A 23,424-nucleotide genomic window follows, 5' to 3' on the forward strand; every position below is an offset into this window, starting at 1 on the left:
CTTGTTTGTGTCTTAACAAACCTTCAGTATATAAGCTACGTTTGCCTTCATTCCTTGCTTCCTTGCGTCCTACCTTCATTCACTTTGCCTCCTCTCTTTGTCCACTTTGTGCTCAACAGGTCATCCTTAACCATCTCTCCACTGGGAGAGTTTTAAAAGTAAAAGGCGTTGTCCATCCCAATGTTTATTACCAGCTCAGTGTTTGTGTGTGTCTCTCTTTGTGCATAGCGGCCCACTGCATTACGTAAAGTGCTGAGCAGACACACAGTCAGAGTTCAATGCATCCAGTGTGTGGACTGAAGGCAGAAAATAATGGTGTTATCCTGGGATAAGCCCTCGTTTACCCTGCAAATAGAGTGTGTGAGAGGGAAGTAGAAGGGAGGGAGGGGTGATAGAGAGACTTCTTCATTGGAATCTGTGTACTGAAGTGACTCCATTTACTCCATTTCACACACACACACACACACACACATACACACACAAACAAGAGCAAGACTACAGAAAGAAAGGAGAGAAGCGTGGAATGAGTGGGCGAGCGATGTGGGCACCAACTCTTTCTAGTCATTTCATCACTCTTTGTGCCAGTTGTCATTGCAAAGTTAAAAATTCAAACAATTTTGCCACTAAAGATGAGTTTTATGACATCACTGAATGTTTAATGTAGCAATACAGACAAATAAGAACCAGCACAGTCACCAGAAGAAAATGTTGGCAGATTTGTCGGCTGCACATCCATGATGAGAATCTCCCGTTCCAGCACATCCCAAAGGTGCTCTATTGGACTGAGATCTGGTGACTGTGGAGGCCATTGGAGTACAGTGAACTCATTGTCATGTTTGAGATGATGTGAGCTTTGTGACATGGTGCGTTATCCTGCTGGAAGTAGCCATCAGAAGATGGGTACACTGTGGTCATAAAGGGATGGACACGCTCAGCAACAATACTCAGGTAGGCTGTGGTGTTTAAACCATGCTCAGTTGGTACTAAGAAAATCTCCCCCACACCATTACACCAGCAGCAGCAGCAGCCTGAAGCGTTGATACAAGGCAGGATGGATCCATGCTTCCATCTGAATGTGGTTTTTCCAATCTTCTATTGTCCAGTTTTGGTGAGAAAACCCGTGTGAATTGTAGCCTCAGTTTCCTGTTGTTAGCTGACAGGAGTGGCACCTGGTGTGGTCTTCTGCTGCTGTAGCCCATCTGCTTCAAGGTTGGACAAGGTGTTGTTGCTTCAGAGATGCTCTTCTGCACACCTTGGTTGGAACCAGTGCTTATTTGACTTCCTGTTGCCTTTCTATCATCTTGAACCAGTCTGGCCATTCTCCTCTGACCTCTGGCATCAACAAGGCATTTTGGCTCACTGGATATTTTCTCTTTTTGGGACCATCCTCTGTAAACCCTAGAGATGGTTGTGCTGAAAATCCCAGTTTCTGGCACCAACAACCATGCCACGTTCAAAGTCATTTCAATCGCCTTTCTTCATCATTCTGATGCTCCGTTTGAACTTCAGCAGCTCGTCTTCACCATGTCTACATGACTAAATGTGTTGATTTGCTGCCACATGATTGGCTGATTGGCTGAGTTACAGAGCAGTTGAACAGGCGTACCTAATAAAGTGAATTATTGTGAAGAATCTATAGGAAATTAAATGTGTTTACAGTATAACTGAATTAGCTGAACTTTGTTAGCAGCTTCTCTTTGATAAAGGCAAGCCTACTATACAGCAGGGAGGAGAGTTAAAGCAGAAACATAAACAATGTGTCCTCTACATAAAAACATACAAATGCAACATAGCTGTGGGTTGCAGAAACGTACAGTGCCAACATTTACTCTGGCAGTTAGGGTGATTTAATCAAGTGAGCAGTACAGTGTGAACACACCACAGACAAAAGACTCAAACACAACTATATTCATGCTCTGCTGCGTGTCTATCCACTCTAATAAAAGTTAAGGTAGAGGATTTAAAAAATTAAAGGTGGATGAGTGCTCCCCACACGTTGCTTCATTGCAAGACAACAGATGGCCGGCCTCGCACTCACTGAAAGAGAATAAAATAGCAAGATAAGAAAAGTTACAGGAAGAAGCAGGTGAGAAAGAACGGAAGACGGATGAAAAGAGGGGAAGAGGAAAAGAGTTACATGAGCAGGAAGAGGCGTGTGACAAGAAATGTAAGAGAGAGAAACTAGGTGATACAGACAGAGAAAGATAAAAAGACACCTGGAGAGGACGAGGGAGGGAGAGCTCAGCTAAACAGCAGCTGCTCATACTCTATGGATGTGCTCTTTGCGTGATTTAGAGGGACCGCAGCACGATATACTTCACAACACCTCAAACAAATGTTGCGTGTGTTTTTGTTCTCGCACACTGAGAGAAATATTAATGAAGGAGGCCCATATGTCACCCACATGTCCCCACTGAACGCTTTAACATGCAAAGAGTATGTAGTTACTGAACATGTTCCTGCTTCCTGTATTTTCTTTACATTTTGTAGCAGCAGCTGAAGGTTTCTGAGAATAGGAGTCTTTATTGTGTATGTAACAACAGAGTGAAAATAAAATGATGAAATATAGTAAAATCCCAAGTACACAGTGAGCTGTGTTTCTATTTGACTTCACAAGTTTTATGAAATAGTCCCATACTGATTAAAGGTGCAGTACGACTGGCTGAGAAGTGGAAATATGTGTGTGTATTTGACAGATTTAAAGCTTCTTAATATTTCAGATGGGGTCTAGATTTCTGTAGATTCATGCAGCCCAAAATAACAGACATAGTTTCCTAAAATACTATCTCGAGGCGCAGCCAAGGGGGAGGAAGGGGTCCAGTTTTGGGACCTCAGAATTGCGTATCTGCTTTATGCAGATGATGTGGTTCTGTTGGTTTCATCACACCCTGACCTCCAGCATGCACTGGAGCGGTTTGCAGCCGAGTGTGAAGCAGTCAGGATGAGCATCAGCGCTTCCAAATCTGAGGCTATGGTTCTCTGCCGGACACCGATGGATTGCCCCCTCTGGGTTGGGAGAGAGCCACTGCCTCCAGTGAGGGAATTTACGTATTTCAGGGTCTTTCACGAGTGAGGGTAGAATGAAGCAGGCGCTGCACCAGACCGTCCAGGTTAAGAGGGAACTGAGCCAAAAGGCAAAGCTTCTGATTTACTGGTCTGGACTGTGGGAGGAAGCTGGAATACCCAAAAAAAACACACTGACACAGAGATAACATGCGAACTTGCTGTGAGACAATGGTAACAACTTTACCACCGTGCTGTTGAGTATCTTACTATATAATGACGAAAACTCTGTGTGTGTCTGTTCCACGTTTTTCTCCTCACTGACTTGGTCAATCCATGTGAAATTTGGCACAGTGGTAGAGGGTCATGGGAGGATGCCAATGAAGCAATATTACATCAATTGGCCAAAGAGGGGCGCTATAGCAACCCATTGAAATTGCAGACTTTGAATGGGCATATCTCATGCCCTGTATGTCGTAGAGACATGAAACTTTGCACAGAGATGCCTCTCCTCATGAGGAACACATTTGCCTCAAGAACCCATAACTTCCGCTTATATAGATTTTCCGCCATTTTGAATTTTTTGAAAAACACTTCAAATGGATCTCTTCCTAGGAAGTTTGGGCGATCTGCATGAAACTGCATGAAACCAGACCGTTACAAGCCCAGTGGGCTTCGTTCCCTCCTTGCACCATTGATGGTAATGTGTGCTAAATAAAAATAAAAAATAAATAAGACCTTACAGGCTTACTTTCACCTCTTCATATTAATCAGTGAGCTTTAGAGGTGCTGGTGGGCAGATTTTCTTACCTTTGTTCAGAGCTAGGCTTCCTGTTTCCATCTGCTTCCAGTCTGTAAGCTAAACTAAGCTAACCAGCTGCTGGCTGTAGCTTCTTCATATTTGTACAGACATAAAGGTGGCATCTAACTCTTGGCAAGAAAGCAAATGAGATCATTTCTCTTCTTTTGAATAAAATAAATCCTTCATCCATGCTTTGCTTTACGGTATAGCACATTGCTGGTTGCATGCAGTGATCGAGGACACGTGTGATTTTGTAGCTTCCGCTCTAATAAATTAATTTGCACATTGGCCAGTCCCTTAAACAGCTGGTGCTGTACTTTAGGAAGCCTTTGTTACATAATGATACAGAAAATGTGCCGTCCCCTGGTGCAGTTAGAAGACAGTTTTCCAACATGTGTCACAAAGTAAAGTTCTCCTTCATGGCCTCCTCTGACCTGCCCTGCCCTCTCAGTCCTTGTTGTTTTTCTCCCCCTCTCCTTCTCTCATACACTTACATGAAATGATGTGACATATACGCCACTTGGCTGTTCATCCAGTGTGCCCTGCAGTTCCATAAGTGCACTCATCTTAGCCCGCGCGGCTAGCAGGACTCCAACTCCCTCCCTGCTACTTTTATGCACAATGCATTAAACAACAGGAGTCTCCTCTCTTTCTCCCTCCTTGCTCCCCATGCCACTCCCTCCTCCTTGCATCTATTTTCCTCTCTTCTTCTTCCCATGCATCCCTCGCTCCCTCTCTGTGTGTGTGACAGTAGTCATGTCAGAGTAAGGCTGGCTGAAGCCCTTGCAGCAGTCTGCCTCTTTGATGTTGAGCCCTGCTGAATTAGGCCATCACCCAGCGGTGCTCTGCTGCCTGCCTGCACACACTAGTCACATACACACAGTACGTTTCCCAGCACACACATACAAACAAAAACAAACGCATGCCGGTCGGAGAGCATGCACATGCAAATTAAAGTATATATGCCGCTACTCACACAGAAGGAGTGGACATACGAGCCTCAGTATCTTCAATAATACACACTAAAACACATCCAAACATCTCCTGTTCTCACTCTCATCACATTCACACACTGTAAGTCCTCATTTCCTTCTCCGCTTCTCTTTAATAAACATAAATTTGAATTCTTATGAGTGCTTCTCCTCTGAGGCCTCCATACTACAGTACATCAAAGAACGCGCACACACTCATGAACACACACACACACACACACACACACCCGTGCGGGGAAAATGTAGGACATTCAGAGAGAATTTATTCAAGAATACAGAATACAGAGAAGAATTTATTCCCTTTCAATCTGCCCTCGCTCACTCTCTTACAATGGATCGTAGCAAAGTGACTAAGGCAGGAAGCCTCCTGAATTACACATAAAAACAGGCTGATGACCTGACATCTCATCAAATGAACATGATGTCTTAGAATGGAAATATATATACTCTGTTCACAGAGAGGAGTTCGGATATTATTCGATTCAGCTGTAACTTTGGTATCCCGTGTTCACTTCCCAAATCAGATGCAGCCCCGACTGAGTGAGTGAGTTATCATGTTGACTGAACATGTTGTAACCAAAACTGTCTGTGAACACTGAAGCTGCAGTTATTTCCAGCCCAATACTTTACTGTTTACTGTTTTCAGTGAAAAAGCTCTAAAAGAACACACAGTCTCCTGCCTGCTGCTGCCAGCACCAAATAGCAGATAGACAAAGTTAGGAACTAGCTGGTGGAAACACATTACAAGCCACACTGTTTTCATTTGTCTTTGTGAAATGGAGCCACACTTTGGACCATTTTGTCCTAAATGCCACAACTCCTTCTTTTTTTTTCTTTTTAAAAGTTTCCAGCAGTGTAGGCGCAGGAGTCTGACGTCACTGTTTTGCAATGCTCAACTGTCAGAAAAACGTGCATCACTAAAACTAATCGATGAGTCTGGAAGTGGTTCTCGAGTCCCTTCCTTACATACAGCTATTACCTGAAAAGCTGGTGGAGACCAAAACCAGAGCTAAAAGGAGAGAAAACATTGGGCTTACATCCTCACGGCTTCAAATGAAGGCATGGACCACAAGTGATTTACAGACGTGTCAACTTTGGAATAAAACCCACACTTTATTTCCAAAGCACCACTTTTATTTTGAATCACTGTTTCCTGCTGCGCAAGAGTGAGTAGCCCCTTTTACACTGCCAGATTTTCGGCGAATGTTGGGCCGTTTTGCCGGCAAGCTGCAAGCGTTTAGACACACAGAGACGGATTGGCGAGTTGATCCGAGGTGCCCAATTTTCCGCCTCGTAGGGTAGACATATTGGCAGAACCTTTTTGGTATAAACAGAACAAGGCAGCCTTCCGCCACGGGAGGGGCTGTTGAAGACTTGTGGGAGGAGCTGTTGATGATGCTGCACGTGCGAGCCACTGGCGGTGGATAAACAGGAAACAGCTGATAGCAGGAATTAGCGAGCAGCTAGTAGCAAGAGGGAAACACAAACCTGACAGACACTGTAAAGATGAGCAACTGGGGAGACAAGGAATTGTGCGCCCTCCTTGCCCTTGCAAACGAAGAGGCCATTAACCGTCAGATGACGGGGACGGTGTAGTATGGGCCAGCCACAGCTTCCCTTGGAGTACGTCACTGTTTACGTCACACGCTGAGCTACACGTTTTGTTACTTGCTGCACTCCCCGATTTTGTTTTTATACTGCAATGCTGAAAGAAGACTAATTGGGCTTTCCTGCAAATTTGCACAACTCCTATTTAAAAAGGGCTAGTGAGGGAGTGACTAACTGACACCTTCCTAACAGAGACCAAAAACTAGCTCAGTAACATGGCCAAACGCAAGTATGATGCTGAACGTATTGACCTGTGTGGAACTTGAACTAATGACAAAGGAGAAATCTAGACCAGTTGGGAATCACCGTTTTAGGGTTTAACATTCATCAACTCGGTCTCACCCTAAATTCGTTGAAAACCGGTGCTTTGGCAGTGACTTCCGGCATCGGACACAGAGCTAAAAGGCCGTCCTTTCACGTCAGCATGATACGTGGGTGGACTGCGTTTTTGTTTAATTGCACCTGCCGGCAGTAGGGTGGAAAGGACAACAATGAAAGTGACAGCAATGTCAGTCCGATGAGGGCAGCTACTAGCCCAACTATACATACATACATACAGTACAGGCCAAAAGTTTGGACACACCTTCTCATTCAATGCGTTTTCTTTATTTTCATGACTATTTACATTGTAGATTCTCACTGAAGGCATCAAAACTATGAATGAACACATGTGGAGTTATGTACTAAACAAAAAAAGGTGAAATAACTGAAAACATGTTTTATATTCTAGTTTCTTCAAAATAGCCACCCTTTGCTCTGATTACTGCTTTGCACACTCTTGGCATTGCTTTTGGCCTGTACTGTATGTGTATATATATATAAATGTTGAGTTAATTCTTGCTGCACCCAAGTGGCCAAAAATCATTGACTGCAGCTTTAGTTGAAGTGCCAATTTTTTGTTTCTTAAGCTAAACCATGACATAAACCCTAAAGAGATTATATTTCCCTAATTTTAATTAGGAGTACTGTAGGAGTGTCACTGATTAATTAGAAACACGCCTACAGTGAGACTTATGTAAAACAGCAGCTCTATGTGTGATATTTGTTTTGTGTTTGAGAGAAAAAAAATTGTGTCAGAGAAATATCTCTTTTTCAGACTTTATGGGCTCACCAACTTTTTCCAGAACTCTTATACCCTGCTGTATCATTAATGGAGAAATGGCCTCATATAACTTTTTTTAAAGGAGTTATTCACTCTGGATAGAAAGGAATTGGGAAACTGTTTGAGACATTCAGCAGTTTCCATTGTTATATAACTAACAAATAACCAACACCATTTCCCATATTCCTTATCCCACCCCATACCTTATTAACATGAGTATTGCCTCTGTCTCTGTCTCTGTCTCTGGTGGCCAGGAACAGCCCTGTGGTCAAACTGGAGACTGGCCAGGGATCTTTCCATCAATTAGTTGTTTGTTTTTTCCCTCCCTTTCTCTCTCTACGCCACTCTTTCTCTACCTTTCTGTTCTTTACTCCATATCTTTCTCTCTGTCTCATTGTTTCCACTGTTGTTGGCTTGCAAGACAAATGCTTGAGAAAATGGCGTCCGAATGTAGGACACTTAAAAAAGCAAAATTCTTCTTTTAAGCGTTGTCATTAAGTAATCGCTCAAAAAGAAACCTAAAAACCTACTTTCTTAACTTGTGTAGTGTTTGTGTTTCTTTGCTTGAGGTTAATGCACCTTTATTTTTTTATTTCTGACGTGCTGGTAATAATAATGATAAATAATAAACCTTATTTATACAGCACCTTTCATACAAAGTGCTTTACAATAAGGGCAGTGTGTGCTTCACATGAAAAAATACTTAATGGACATAAAACAGACAAAGCAATTCAACATAAAAGGACATTTAAAAACACTTCAATCCAGGGCGTTAGATTCGGATCCGCATTACTAAGCAGCATTTCTCTTTTTGTTGAGTCCGACAAGCAGGATTTCAGTTGTGTCTTCATTTAACTTAAATAATAGTAGATGAATGGTTGATGAATGCGTGAGGAGAGCAGGTGGCACCAGCGGTCCACATAAGACAATAGCATCTCACATTTTACACACACGCAGCTCTGCATACATAAAAATTACAACACACAGTTGTGCCTCCCTGCACTCCATGCCGCACACAGCGTGTCATCACTGCATATCAATTACACGGGGAAGTGAAGATCTATTTCTAATTCAATCAGTCAGAGCTGGTGTCACATCCCTCGCTCTGCGGCTCTCTTCGCCTCGCTCTTCCCCGTCACTTCATTCTCACTGATGCATCTCAGTCATCACAGGGCTGGTGGACACGGGTGTCAGGTTTGTGTGTGTGTGTGTGTGCATGTACTTCTAACCCAGTGGGAAACAGTTAAGGGAACCTAATGTTCCAGTGTTGGATGCTCATATTAAAGGCGGCCAAAGTTTCAAAGAATGAAATAAAGGTATGTAAAAGTATTTCCTGTGAGCAAAAACCTCAAGCTACTCACCGTTCTGAAAACTCATCTGCTTCAGGCATGCTTCTGCCAGTGTTTACATAGCCAACATTGCTACATGTAGCTACATGCTAACATCAGGGAAACACGTACTCTTGGTTGCCAGTGTTGTAAATTTTTTCCTGGATCCATATCATATTCCTGTGCTGTTGTATTGGGAACTTTTATAAGTGGTTTTTAATGGGAGAGAGTGCAGATACAGTCATTCCTCGACTGCAAGTACACTGCTGCATGTAGCTACATGCTAACATCAGGGATGTTGGTTGCTGATGTTGTTAATTTCTCCTGATTTTTGATCATATTCCTGTTGGAACATGTATGGTTGGGTTTAGAAGCTTTAATTTGTGATTTTTCACATTAGAAAGTGCCACTATTTTCTGTTACACTAATTCCCCAGCTGCAAGTACGCTGCTACATGTATGTAGCTACATGCTAATGTCAGGGAAACATTTAATCTTGGTTGCCAATGTTATAAATTTCTTCCTATTTTTGGATCATATTCCTGCTGAAATGTACAGTTGTATTGAGAAACCTTTATCTTTGATTTTTAATGGGAGACAGTGCAGCTATAAACAGTCATTCCTCAGCTGCAAGTACACTGCTACATGTAGCTACATGTTAGCATCAGGGATGTTGGTTGCTGATGTTGTTAATTTCTCCTGACTTCTGATCATATTCCTGTTAGAACATGTCTGGTTGGGTTTAGTGATTTTTTTTTTTTACAGTAGAAAGTCTCAGTTTTCTCTTTTACAGTCATTCCCCAGCTGCAAGTACACTGCTGCATGTAGCTACATGCTAACCTCAGGGAAGCATGTAATCTTGGTTGCCAATGTTGTAAATTTCTTCCCACTTTCGGATCATATTCTTGTTGAATTGGCAGTTGTATTGAGAAACTTTTATCTGTGATTTTTAATGGGAGAGAGTGCAGCTATAAACAGTCATTCCTTGACTGATTCTGATCATATTCCTGTTAGGTTGGGTTAAGTGATGGTTTTATTAACAGTAGAAAGTCCCAGTTTTCTCTGTAACAGTCGTTCCTCGACTGCAAGTACACTGCTACATGTAGCTACATGCTAACATCAGGGAAACATGTAATCTTGCTTGCCGATGTTGTGGATTTCTTCCCAGTTTCAGATCATATTCCTGCTAAAAATGTGCAGTTGTGTTGAGAAACCTTTATCTGTGATTTTTAATGGGAGAGAGTGCCGCTATAGACAGTCATTCCTCGACTGCAAGTACACTGCTACATGTAGCTACATGCTAGCATCAGGGAAACATGTGATTTTGGTTGCTGATGTTGTTAATTTCTCCTGATTTCTGATCATATTCCTGTTAGAACATGTCTGGTTGGGTTAAGTGATGTTTTTTTTTTACAGTAGAAAGTCCCAGTTTTCTCTGGGTTTCTCAGGGAAACATGTAATCTTGCTTGCTGATGTTGTGGATTTCTTCTCATTTTCAGATCATATTCCTGCTGAAATGTGCAGGTGTTTTAAAAAACTTTAAAAGTACATTACTACCTGTAGCTACATGCTAATGGGATATCAGATTGTCCAAGCTCAGAATAAACGTGTCGCACCTGAAGCAAGACAATTTGTAGGGCAACTTTGGTAGAGTCCTGTGCCAGAGAGGACCACTCAACTTTTTTACTGTATACAGAATACAGTGGTGAGTGTCATATAGGATCTCCAGTAATGAATGCTGAACTGAATCTAGGGGTTTGAAAGTAGAAGCTGCATCACTATAATCTAGGACTGATAGATAGGCTGCCTCAACTATACTTTTCCTACAATTCAAAGGGGAACTGGATCTATTTCTTGACAAAACTCTAAGTTTCAAACTGTCACAATCTTTTATAAAAACAGCAAACTGTGTTCATGCGTCTGTTTGTCAGAATGTACGGAGGAATATGCACAGTGTGTTTACACTACAGGTTTGTGAATGTGCTTGTTATTTTGCCTGCCAGCTGTCCTCATGTGTATTCTAACGGCCTATATTAGGTAACGTTTGCCTCTGTCCTGGGTAACCTGCACATCTAAAAGCTTCATGAATATATTTATTTTAAGCAGAAACATTATGTAATGAGGGCTGATAGAAATGCGCAAATGTTTATCCAGCCTCAGCTAATCATTACATCCCACAAAGAGCTTATTTAGCATCTGACGTCACATTTGGGATACTGTGTGCAAACATTGTGTTTAATCATCGGAGTCAGTCCCAAAGGGCCGTGATGTGCCAGGGTTACAGGAGACTTATAATTATGTGATAATGTTACCCCCTCCTGATGAGAAACGATACTGATTTGCATTTTCTTTGCCACTTTGACACTTCAGAAATGTATTTTTATGTACAATATTTAAATGGAAACTTTCTCTCTCTCTCTCTTTCTGTCTCACTGTACTTCAGATCATAACCATCTGAACAACGCAGCCTTGTCTCCCCTGGGTCCAGCCATGGCCTTGTCTCACCCTCACAACAACCTGGGAATCGGTTTCAACAAGTACACCTCGCTTAAGGCCGTGGGTGAGTGGGATCACACACACACACACACTGCTGAGATGGAGAAACATGACCTTACAGCCACCCGTATGCACGTTAGAGTACTTACTAATGGATTAAACTGGTGAAGTGAACGTAACAAGATGGCTACAGAGCACAGGCTTAATGTACAGAGGTCAGTGAGGTCAGATACTGTGCTGCATAAACTCAGTCAGGATGATGAAACATACCAAGTGTCCCCCCAACACACACATTGAGCAGGAAAGTGGTTCAGGAAGAGCAAGCACCAATTAGGATAATGATTTTTTTATGAGTCCGACTCAACCATGTTGAGTCATGACTCATGTTTGAGTGCTGTGGCTGATTTAACCTTTCTCCATATGATGTCAGATCATGGCAGCCATGATGTAAATATTATGACTCTCACATGACAAACTCATGTCATGTGTGAATATGTGACAGGGAGCAGACAGGAACTATGAAGACGAAGATGAAGCATGAAATATAAAAACACATAACATGCATAACATAGTGCTGCAACACAAAATTCACCACTACAAGGACAAACTACAGTGAGTTAGATTCATGAATAGAGTGAGAGGAAGAAGCTGTTAGCAAAGTTCTCCTCTGTGAAATGATAAGCACAGGTACAAGACTGGAATCTTAATAGCATAACTTTGGGATTTGTATATCTCCACACTGGCATCCGCTGTCACCAGCATTATGTTTTCAGGTTGTGCGTCTCATTCTCCTGAACATAAAACGTCCTTCAGGATGATCTGATTAAATATTGGTTGTCAACAGTAAAAGGTCAAGGTCACTGTGACCTCACAAAACATGTTTTTGGCCAAAGCTCAAGAATTCATGTGCTAATTCCGAGCAAAAATTTCACACAAATATCGAATAGAAAATCATGAAGAGATAAAACCGGGACTTTTTTTATCCAAAAGGTCAACTTCACCGTGACATCATAATGTTCCACAAAAACACTTTCCATGCCAATATTAAATGTCATAACTCAGGAACAGAATGGGAGACATGAGGTCAGATACTGGTGGTGATACTAACCTTGGGCGTCCACCTTGAAATTGTGCTGACTGTATAGATCATACAAAACAACAAACAAGGATAGCAGTAAATGAAACATGCTAAGGTGTAGATCTTCTGTGCTGCCAGGTTAAAGATGTGTGTGAAGCAGCCACATTTTAGAATATGTAGCTGCTTGCAGTAACAAATTTCGAGGCTGTTTCTGGTCGAACAAAAAGGATCTCTGTAGGGATCCTTTCCATAATGTTGTCAGACACTTAGAACAATAATCTATGCTTGTGACAAAAACAAGCATTTATATTGTGCTTTCAGACCTAGAGTTGTCTTGCTTTGATCCGAATCAGGGACTCATTTTGTTCCAAAGTTGTATAATTGCCTAGAGTTGGTTGGTGTTCTCACGGCAGCATTTACAAGAGGACTAGATCAAATGCCTTGTGCGAGAAAGCTGCTCTTGATTGGTCAGAATTTCCATGTGGGAAAAATCCAGGAAGTAAAGCAAACGTTGAAGAAGAGTACACTTGCAAGATAAATGTGACACTTTCTAATGTCACAATGGAGGGACAACTACGCAGGTTGATTTTAGCGCTGCTCATTGTGGACTATATTGCTGTCATTGTTCATTTTAGTCAAACCATACAGTTTGAAAACGAGGCAAACGCGGCTCCAACTAGAAAACAATGTTTTGATGCATTGGATGTGCTGAATGTGCATATTAAGGCAGTACAGGAGGAGGTGCACATTAATAATCCTCCAGGACTGTAACATGCTCATGTTTAACCCAAACAATGTGTCATGTGACTGCAGTCGGTTCAGATCCAGGTCGGAACACCTTCTCACCACAAACCAACCGCACCAGAGTTCGTTTGTAACCGGACTGAGACCACCTCTTCAAGAAGGTCTCAGTCTGGTTGTTTTGGTGCACACCTGAGTGTGATTGCTGTGTTCACACCTGCCCAAACGAACTGCACTGAGGGGGCAAACGAACTTGAGTTTGATTGAACGGTACCAAACAGGGCAGGTGTGAAAGCCCCGTTAGTGGACGTACATTGACAGTGCCTGTTTCAGCTGCAGCTCTCCCTCAATACTGAACCAGTTTCAAAAAGTTGCTCCCATTAGTCACTTAGACACAAAAACACAGGAAAATATGGTCCAAGTTGAAAAATACCAAAGTTAGCCTTAAGTGGGGCTCATCATGAAGCACGAAATCAATGTAAACTCTAATTGTGTCCTCTGCAGCTTAATATCACACACTTCACTGAAAAGCTATCTCTGTTGAACAGGAGATTTGCAGCATATTGTAGATTTAAAGCAGCAGCTGTGCCTTTTTTTGCACTAAAATGAATGGTCTATATAAACCAACAGACATAACTAAATATACTGTGTGTGTATTTATGTAAACTGTTGCATGCTGTGCGCTTTTAACTGAGTAAATAATGTGTTTTATAATGTTATGAAACTGGGGAAGTCCTGTATTGAGCAAAATAGACATTAGGATCATTGTTGCCTCACAACCATTAAAAAAAAAAAACCCTGTTTGTTATGTGCGGGTTAGTCATCTGCCTGAAGCTCAGCCACTATAATGCTGACAGTTATTGACAACTTGCCGTCTGTTAATAGTAACTGTGAATCAGCTGTGGAAAAAAAAGGTACGATGATGGCATAAATTCACTGCTGATGATGACATAACTCACACAGGACTGGGATGTCAGCTGGTAGAAAGGATAAAACACACAACATTAGTTAGGTGCTGGTGTGTGGTGGGTGACAGCAGTCTGGATGGCAGCAGTTTGAAGTGACTGGTTCAGGCCTCAAGTTTGCCCTCTGGCTTGTCCCCGAGAAACACACTGAGGAAATACACACATAACCATACACATCATAAACATGTCCGAAGCACCACACACACACACACACACACGCTATGCTTTTTCCTACTGCACAGGCACACATAAGGGGAACAAACATGTACAGAAACACACACATGTACCATCTGTCATCTGATCACTGCAGACAGATAAGGACACGGTGACGATGATGAGGAGCGACAGTTTGACACATGTACATGTACTGTTCATTGACACAATATTAAGTTTAAGTTTATTTACTTTATTAATATGCAAACATTTAGAGACAGGACTGCCCATCATAGCTGAAGAGCATTCAAAACTAAAACTAAAGAGCATGAGGCAAAGTTTTTAAGGACAAAGACATACTCTGTTAACGGTTTGCTTTAGTGTCTGTAAAGCTTTTCCACGTGGCAAATAACACAGTTTACAGTCAAAGCAGTGGTGAATTCACTAATCATTTCTGAAAGAATGGGTCTTTGATTTCAGAAAGTGGTAGAGCATCAGTGGATGGGTAGTCAGGAAAAGGGTCTCTTCTTCTAACGTGTAAGAGCATAGTTAGACATAAGTATCAATTGTTTTAATTCCTCTACGCCGGCGGTAGCTGTTGCCTGACACATTATGTTTTCAGGTTGTCCGTCCGTCCGTTTGTTCCGTTCTTCTGAATTTGACTTCTCCAGAGGGCCTTGAGGGAATTCCTTAAAATTTAGCACATTGACTTGGCAAATTTGACTTGGACTCAATAACAAACGTATTAGATTTTGGTGGTCAAAGGTCACAGTCACTGTGATCTTGCATCTACCTCATTCTCATGAACGGGATATCTCAAGAATACCTGAAGGGAATGTCCTCAAATTTAGCACAAATGTCCACGTGGACTCTATTGATTTAATTTTGGTGGTCAAAGGTCACGGTCACTGTGACCTTGCATCTACCTCATTCTCATGAACGGGATATCTCAAGAATACCTGAAGGGAATGTCCTCAAATTTAGCACAAATGTCCACTTGGACTCTATTGATTTAATTTTGGTGGTCAAAGGTCACGGTCACTGTGACCTTGCATCTACCTCATTCTCATGAACGGGATATCTCAAGAATACCTGAAGGGAATGTCCTCAAATTTAGCACAAATGTCCACTTGGACTCTATTATGAACTGATTTAAGTTTGGTGGTCAAAGGTCACGGTCACTGTGACCTTACATCCACCTCATTCTCATGAACAGGATATCTCAAGAATACCTGAAGGGAATGTCCTCAAATTTAGCACAAATGTCCACTTGGACTTTATTATGAATTGATTTAATTTTGGTGGTCAAAGGTCACGGTCACTGTGACCTTGTATCCACCTCATTCTCATGAACAGGATATCTCAAGAATACCTGAAGGAAATGTCCTCAAATTTAGCACAAATGTCCACTTGGACTCTATTGATTTAATTTTGGTGGTCAAAAGTCATGGTCACTGTGACCTTGTATCCACCTCATTCTCATGAACAGGATATCTCAAGAATACCTGAAGGAAATGTCCTCAAATTTAGCACAAATGTCCACTTGGACTCTATTGATTTAATTTTGGTGGTCAAAAGTCATGGTCACTGTGACCTTGCATCTACCTCATTCTCATGAACGGGATATCTCAAGAATACCTGAAGGGAATGTCCTCAAATTTAGCACAAATGTCCACTTGGACTCTATTGATTTAATTTTGGTGGTCAAAAGTCATGGTCACTGTGACCTTGTGTCTGTCTTATTCTCAAAAACGCCTTTCAGGGGTTTCCTCAAATTTGGCAGAAACATCCACTTGGGCTCAGGGATGAACTGATTAGATTTTCAAAGTTTCAAAGATGTTCAAAGGTCAAGGTCACCATGACCTTGCAACCATCTCAGTCTCATGAACGGGATATCTCCAGAACATCTTGAGGGCATATCTTCAAATGTGGCACAAACATCAAATATTACCTTTGAAGGGAAGGGAAGGGAAGGGAAGGGAAGTGTTTCTGTGGTGATCTGGAGAATTCAAGGATGAGGCCGATCATGGAGTTCTTTCTTAATGCACATTTCATTACGAGCTCGGACCAAAATGGCTACATGCAGAAGCTATGTGATGATTGTGAACAGAGAGAGACACAGCTTATATAGGATGGTGCTCTGACACATTTAACTTGACCTTGGGCCAACTAAAATTAGTCTAACTTGTCCATTCATCAGTAAGCCTAGCACTTCTGACGCCATGACGTCTGTCATAGCGGAACATGATCCCCAGGGGTCTTGACCAAGTATCCTTTGGTCAGTGGAGATGTAAAAATACATACTGAAGGGAAGGGATCGGACCACAACACAACCAAATAGAATGGAATGGATTTGCAGTTAAGAGTAACATTAAGAAGGGAAAGGCCAACAAATTGAGTTTAAAGTGACTGTACAGAGGAAGACTGGGAAAGAGAAAATCTCATCTCATTATTCTGCTCAGTGAGTGAGAAACAGAGGCCGACTGCAGCAGCAGCACCCCCCTAACTACTCAGCACTGAGAAGGCAGATATATTTCACTGAAGACAACCTCAAAATAACAAATCCCTCACACGTTCGGGTGAAGTGCTCCTTTCACCCCTCTCTCCCTACGTCAGGGTATTCAGTTCTGTCTAATGACACACCAACAATAAAGTGCTCCTCTTTGTGCCCCTCTGCTTGGTATCTTGTCTTTTTGTCTCCCTCTAACACACACACACACACACACACACACACACTTCTCTGTATTTACCCTTTTGTTCTAGTACAGTTCTGATGTGGCACTGTGGGTCTACATGCTCTTAATGATGCACCTTACACCTAACACCCATCCAGCATTTCCACACATTGATCAAAATGCATTCACACACACACACACACACACACACACTGTTAACTTCTCTTCTTTTTTAATCTCTCTGTAGTTCCGTTTGTCACTGTTACATCTATGCACACACCATGTACATATGCAACATAGTAGTTGACACACTGATAGATTCCAGATAATGACAATGTCAGGAAAACAAACCAAAAGTAGAGTTACCGTTTTGCGGTTTTATGCCTCCGCGAACCTGTCAAGTTGCAGTTACACCTAACATCCATCTACCCCCAGCAGCACAGAAGATCTACACAATCAGCACAGTTTAAATGTGAGCACACGAGATTAGTGTCACCAATTCAGTATCTGACCAAATGTCGCCCCTTCTGTTCCTGAGATATGATGTTCAGTCATGGCCAGAAAAGTGTTTCTTGCAGAACATTATGATGTCAACGTGAAGTTAACCTTTGACCTTTTGGATATAGAATGTCATTACGTCATAACTGTCTCCTATTAGATGAAATTTTGTCATGGTTAGTACATGGGTTCCTGAATTACGTCCAAAAACATGTTTCGCGAGGTCACAGTGACCTTGACCTTTGACCACCAAATTCTAATTAGTTTATCCTTGTATTCATGTATATGTTTGTGCCAAATTAAAAACAAAAATCCTTAAAGGTGTTCTTGAGATACCACATTCAGAAGAATATGAAGGGTGAGGTCACAGTGACCTTGACCTTTGACCTCAAAATTCTAATCAGTTCATCCTTGACTCAAAGTGAATGTTTGTGCGAAAATTTAAGAATATCCTTCAAGGTGTTCTTGAGTTCACAAGAAAAAGACAGATGAAGGTCATGGTGACCTTGACCTTTGACCACCAAAATCTAATCAGTTCATCCTTGAGTCCTAGGTGTTCTTGAGGTATTGCATTTACGAGAATGAGACACATGCGGTCACAACAAATTAGGCCTTTTTCCGATTAAGACGCTTGATACGCCAATATCATTCTGGTTTTAAAAGCATTGTTTGGACATGTGTACAGGGCATTTGGGATATGCGTCTCAGCTGGGGTTTTTACTGCAGTTTGCAACACATGGCCTTTTGCCTGTTTACAGTCCGTGCTGTGCGTAGCCATGGATACGTTTTAAACAAACCAACTAGCCAACAATTTGCAAGGCTGGTGTGAAAATGTATACCCAAAAGTAAACCCCACATTTCTGATCAGAAAAAGAAGCAAACCTACTTTTAAACATTATGAAAGACTTGGATATGAACAGGTTTTTGGATGTGCACAAATATCATAGCATCAACCTTTTCAAAAGGGTGGTTAAAGGAATGTAAGAGGGAGACTGTGCACTCACGGTCAAACAAGAATCTCTGAAGAAATCCTGTTTTGATGCAAAGAAGCAAAATGACAAGCAACTCTGGCCGTTCCACTTTTCCACATTTTGACGTGTTAAACTACATGTTAGGGCATGTTAATCGGTATATGCACGGCTGCATGTAAAGAGCTTAGTAGGAATTTGTCTTTTTTGGAATAAGGGCAAAAACCGGAACATTTTGTGCATGTAAACATACTCATTACGTTGCAAGTAAGAGTCATCACACCAGTTCATATAATTGTCCAAGACTGGACCGTGGCTGACCTTATGGTCCTGCAGGTAGCTCCTGCTGACACTCACTGAATCATCAGCATACTTGATTATAAACCTTTTCACACAGGTTTATCAGCTCTCTCACTGGGCGATAAACAAGGCACCAGGTCCAGAGATCCTGGCTGTGTGGACAAAGTCATGGCTAGGACACACAACAGTTTGGTTGGGATAGCTGACCATTTGCCAGCTGAAACAGCAGGGATCTGGACTTAGCTGCTTTGAGATCTTTATAAACAAATTTGGACTTAATGCAGCTGTTAATGGCACCCGCTTGTTTCCTAAAATCTCTCTAGTGGAAAGCAAGACAAGAGGTGAAGCATGAGAAAAAGAAGTAGTAAGCATACAAGGGTGGGAGAAATGTTAGAAAAGAAGAAATGCACAACAGGTCAAAGAGGTCTGGACTTTCTGATAGCAAACCTGCGGCAGGTGTAGCAGCAGGACTCTGGCTCAAGCAGCTCTGATGTATCTGTCTTAATTAAAGGAAGACAGGTGGACCGGCTGAAAATGTTGGATAAAGATGCAAAAGGTTACAGAGTGAGAAAGTGGGAGGACAGGTACGGAATGAACAAACTGAACGAAGCCAGAGGAGGAAGAGATGAACTTACTTGTTAGAATTTAGATGATCTGGCTTGGCCTTGAGGAAACTGTTTTACATATTTGTGTATGCGTGATCCATATAGAGCTCCATTCAGGTGCGTGTCAGGTCTCCAGGAAAGAGAAAAGACAACATAAGCCGGAAGGTGGAGGGATGTTCTCAGAGAGGGTGTGAAAAATTGTTTGCCAGGATGCTCGGTTGTCTTGTTCTGGGCCAAGATCCCCTGGAGTCTTTAATTAAAGTGTAATAATCAAACAGCCTGAGCACTATTTCAAGATGCTGTAGAAAAATGAACAGTACATTTTCTAAATTGATTTTTACAGTAAGCAAGCAACATCTTAACAAATACAATCATTTGAGTGTCATTTGTTTCTTTGATTTAGAATCGTCTCAGAAACAAGCGCATCTATCTGCAGACCCACTGAGCATGTTTACACCTGGTATTAACATGGTGATCTGGACACAAGTGAACAGCCGAGACACATCGCTTGTGTTTATCGTGACTCCAGCTGACTGCTTGTGTTTGACTTTTGTTACTGCCTACATCACTCATGCTGGAGGGTAAAAGGGCCCCTCTGACACTGTTATAACATCCGCTCTCTTGCTAGCTGCTTATTGGCATGCTAACTAGCATACTCGGGTGCCATGCTGTTGTTCCAGTGGCCTATAATTCCAAAGCCTCAGTAGTCCGAAAACTGTTATTGGACCCATTTATTAGGGGTGTAAATCACCAGCTTCATCACAATACGATATTATATTGATTTGTTTGGATGACGATACGATGTTTGCCGATATCACAAAGTCTGTTACGATACGATTTTGATTCGATTCGATTCAGGAGCCTGCGATCAATATGATGCGATATCATATGCCCATCTAACACAATCATTTACATCAACTCACAAAAACATCTAGAATATGATTTGACCATTTTATTTCTGAGCTCTGTTTGTTGTTTGAGCGGAGGCACGCTTGCCCAGAAATGGTGACACAGACGTGCTATGTGAATTTCAAAATAAATGTGTATCTTTAAGATGACGATATGGATCGATGTTTTCATTTTGCATCGATATAATCGGATCGTTAATCAATGAATCGATGTATTGATGTGGATCGATGTATCGTTACACCCCTACTATTTATATATCAGCCCTTCATCCCCAACCAAACACCCATTGTTCCAAAGGGCCCAAAAATGTGCTTTACAGTCTCCCATACAGAAGCACACAGCTAATTATTATGCAGAAAGAATGATGTCATCGGACCTTCCTACTATGGCAAAGGCACGCTATTCTGCCTCTGATTGGCTTACCCTGGCAGTCCAACACATTCTCATCCCAAGTCACATTTAGTCACTTTGTGAGCCACGTTTCGCATCAGCTGTTGATGTTCTGAGATGCCGCATCCAACGCCCGGACATCAATAAATGTAGATGGTCAGGTTTAGGCGACAAAAACACAAACAAACATCATGGATTTGCTGTACATTTATACAGGACACAAGCAGCAGGCTCCCAGGTGAAAGTCCTGGGTCTGCTGCATCCATCCACCACCCCTACTGCCCGCCCTATAGGGAATTTCCAGCTCCTTATATCACACTGTTACCGGCAGCATACCGTCCAGCAGTGTATATACCACCACGACAGGTGTGTCTGGCCACGTTATGAACTGACATGTCAGGTGTCTGAGGCCAAAACTACTTACAAAGCAGCTGTTTTTGATGACTTTTGAATGAGAACAGGCTGGACATTCTTACCCTAACCTTGACGTCTCTTCCTGAGGCTTCTACAATTTTTTTTTTCCCTTTAAAGGGTTTTTTGGGGAAGTTTTTCCTTATCTGCTGTGAGGGTCCAAAGGAGAAATAAAATTGATTGATTCATTGATTGTTTTGCATGATAATAAGTAAAATGCTTCTGTTTGTGGCAATGCAATTGTAGAAATGGCTCTTTGGAAGAATAGGCGTTTGTTTTGTCAGCCACATGGGCTTTCAGTGCAGTGGGACATTTTTTGGATTATTGGGCTTTAAACTTATGGGCTGTTGGAACAATGGGCAGTAACCCAATTTGGTTTTGTCGGCAAAGCTGGAGATAATGCTGTCAGCAGAATCCAACACATCTCCATTCAGAGGGCAAAACAATGGTCAGTCACGCAACACTTTCTCCAACTCGTCTTAAAATGGACAAGTTATAGATCATTGTGTGTGTTGTCACTAGAACAACCACCACGTCCTGCACTGAAGACGTACTCCTTGTCAGGGGTCAATCAAGACACATCAGCATTGCCACAACAAAAGATATGCAGTCTCGTGCGTCCCAGACCACTTCTACAAGTGGTTTGAGTGATCAGATCACAACGTGTCTTGGTGGTTGTTCACACTTATATTTAGCGCTGTCCACTTCCGGTCACCCCAGGATGCATATTGTTAGCAGGTGTAAACAGACTCACTGAGGGGGAAAACTTTGTGACTCAGTACAAGATTAGATATTACATATTTTTGCAGTGCGGCTGCTGCATTTTTGAGACTGTGCTTCAGGTCACATAACGGATGAAAAAAGTTTTTGTATTTTTTTATGATCTCAAATTCCACAGAAAGATGGCTTTGAAGATAGAGAAACTCCACTGGTTCAAAGTTTTACACTTCAGGATAGGGTTCCTTTACGAGCTATGATCAGTGGAGTACCTGTGGAGACCAATGAGCACATTTTCTTCAGTAGTATTTTTATGGGGTGGAATGGTGATCTCAAAGTTTAGTACTGAATCTATCAGTCTGAATTACACAAGCATGTGCATATAGTGGTGCAAAGGATGTATATGCATATTTGAGATAATGATTCAGCCATAAGAGCATGGCATCTGGGGTTTAAATATGTATTTCACCCAGGGGAAGACATCACATAGCTGAAATGAAGTGCACACTTACTTTCATTGGAAAAAGTGGAAAAAGAGGAAATTAAAGAGCATAAAGAAGAGTTTTAGAGGTTAAGGATGCAGATCAGGACATGTACTGTATTTAATTTGGTCAGCATGTCACAAAAGAAGAAAAATCACTTTTATTATTAGTGAAATTATTGTAAAACTATAAAAGGGGTTGCAACCCCTAAAAATTCTAAAATTAACATACAGGAAATATGAGATGTAGAAAATTTACACAATAAAATCCAGCAGAGACAAAAACCATTTGGCCACAATCACACAGAAAGTGTTTTAGTAGTAGTAGTTTTGCCAGAGTGCTCTGAACTCAAGTTGAAAAAACTTCAACTCAGAGCAGAAAAGTGCCCCATATCAGCTCCACTTTTTTCCCCATTGTCCAATCGGATGATTTGAGAGGCGGGCCTTCTGTGGTGGTCACAACAACAAGTTTACAGTTGGTAAACAATGGTGGAGAAACTGGTGGTAGTGGTTGCTGGATACCCAGAGCTATACGGCCTGATGATAGACAGCAGGTTGTCAAACTGCCCCTGAGTCATCCTAAAATCTGCCTGTAAACGTCCATGATGGAGGAGAAGCTCCTGGACCAACTGGTGGTACTCCCCATGATCCAGCCTCTTTTTTAGGGTCTCATGTACCCACACAGATCTCTGTTTATCTGCTGACAGCCTCTCACCCTCAACCAGAGCTACAGACAGCACCCTCTGCCTCAACATTTTAGGAACCAGATACTAACTACTGTGAAATCACTAAATAAATAAATGGTAGATTGATTACATGGGAAGGTTAGGGTAGGGAGGTGATCAGGTGGTTGCCTGCCAACAATAAAAAGGCACAGCAAGGCCCTGATCACACAAAAAGTATTTCGCAAGTTGCCAAATACAAAGTGGACCACACTGCCCTTTTTGGTAATTAAATGCCATTAGTAAAATAAATAAATAAATAAATAAAAAGAGGCTGTCAGCAGATAAACAGAGATCTGTGTGGGTACATGAGACCCTAAAAAAGAGGCTGGGTCATGGGGAGTACCACCAGTTGGTCCAGGAGCTTCTCCTCCATCATGGACGTTTACAGGCAGATTTTAGGATGACTCAGGGGCAGTTTGACAACCTGCTGTCTATCATCAGGCCGTATAGCTCTGGGTATCCAGCAACCACTACCACC

General features: G+C 41.9%; 1 protein-coding gene across 2 annotated transcripts in view; it reads left to right on the top strand.

Annotated features, from left to right (window-relative positions):
- LOC125879103 (protein shisa-8) overlaps window positions 1-23,424 on the top strand; it is a 185,487-nt gene that overhangs the window by 149,430 nt on the left and 12,633 nt on the right. For both annotated transcript variants that reach the window (XM_049560750.1, XM_049560751.1), the window contains one exon: window positions 11,278-11,394. In XM_049560750.1, the coding sequence (XP_049416707.1) occupies window positions 11,278-11,394 (117 nt within the window). The remainder of the gene's footprint in view (window positions 1-11,277; window positions 11,395-23,424) is intronic.

This window comes from Epinephelus fuscoguttatus, linkage group LG19, assembly GCF_011397635.1.
Source record: "Epinephelus fuscoguttatus linkage group LG19, E.fuscoguttatus.final_Chr_v1".
NCBI lineage: Eukaryota > Metazoa > Chordata > Actinopteri > Perciformes > Serranidae > Epinephelus > Epinephelus fuscoguttatus.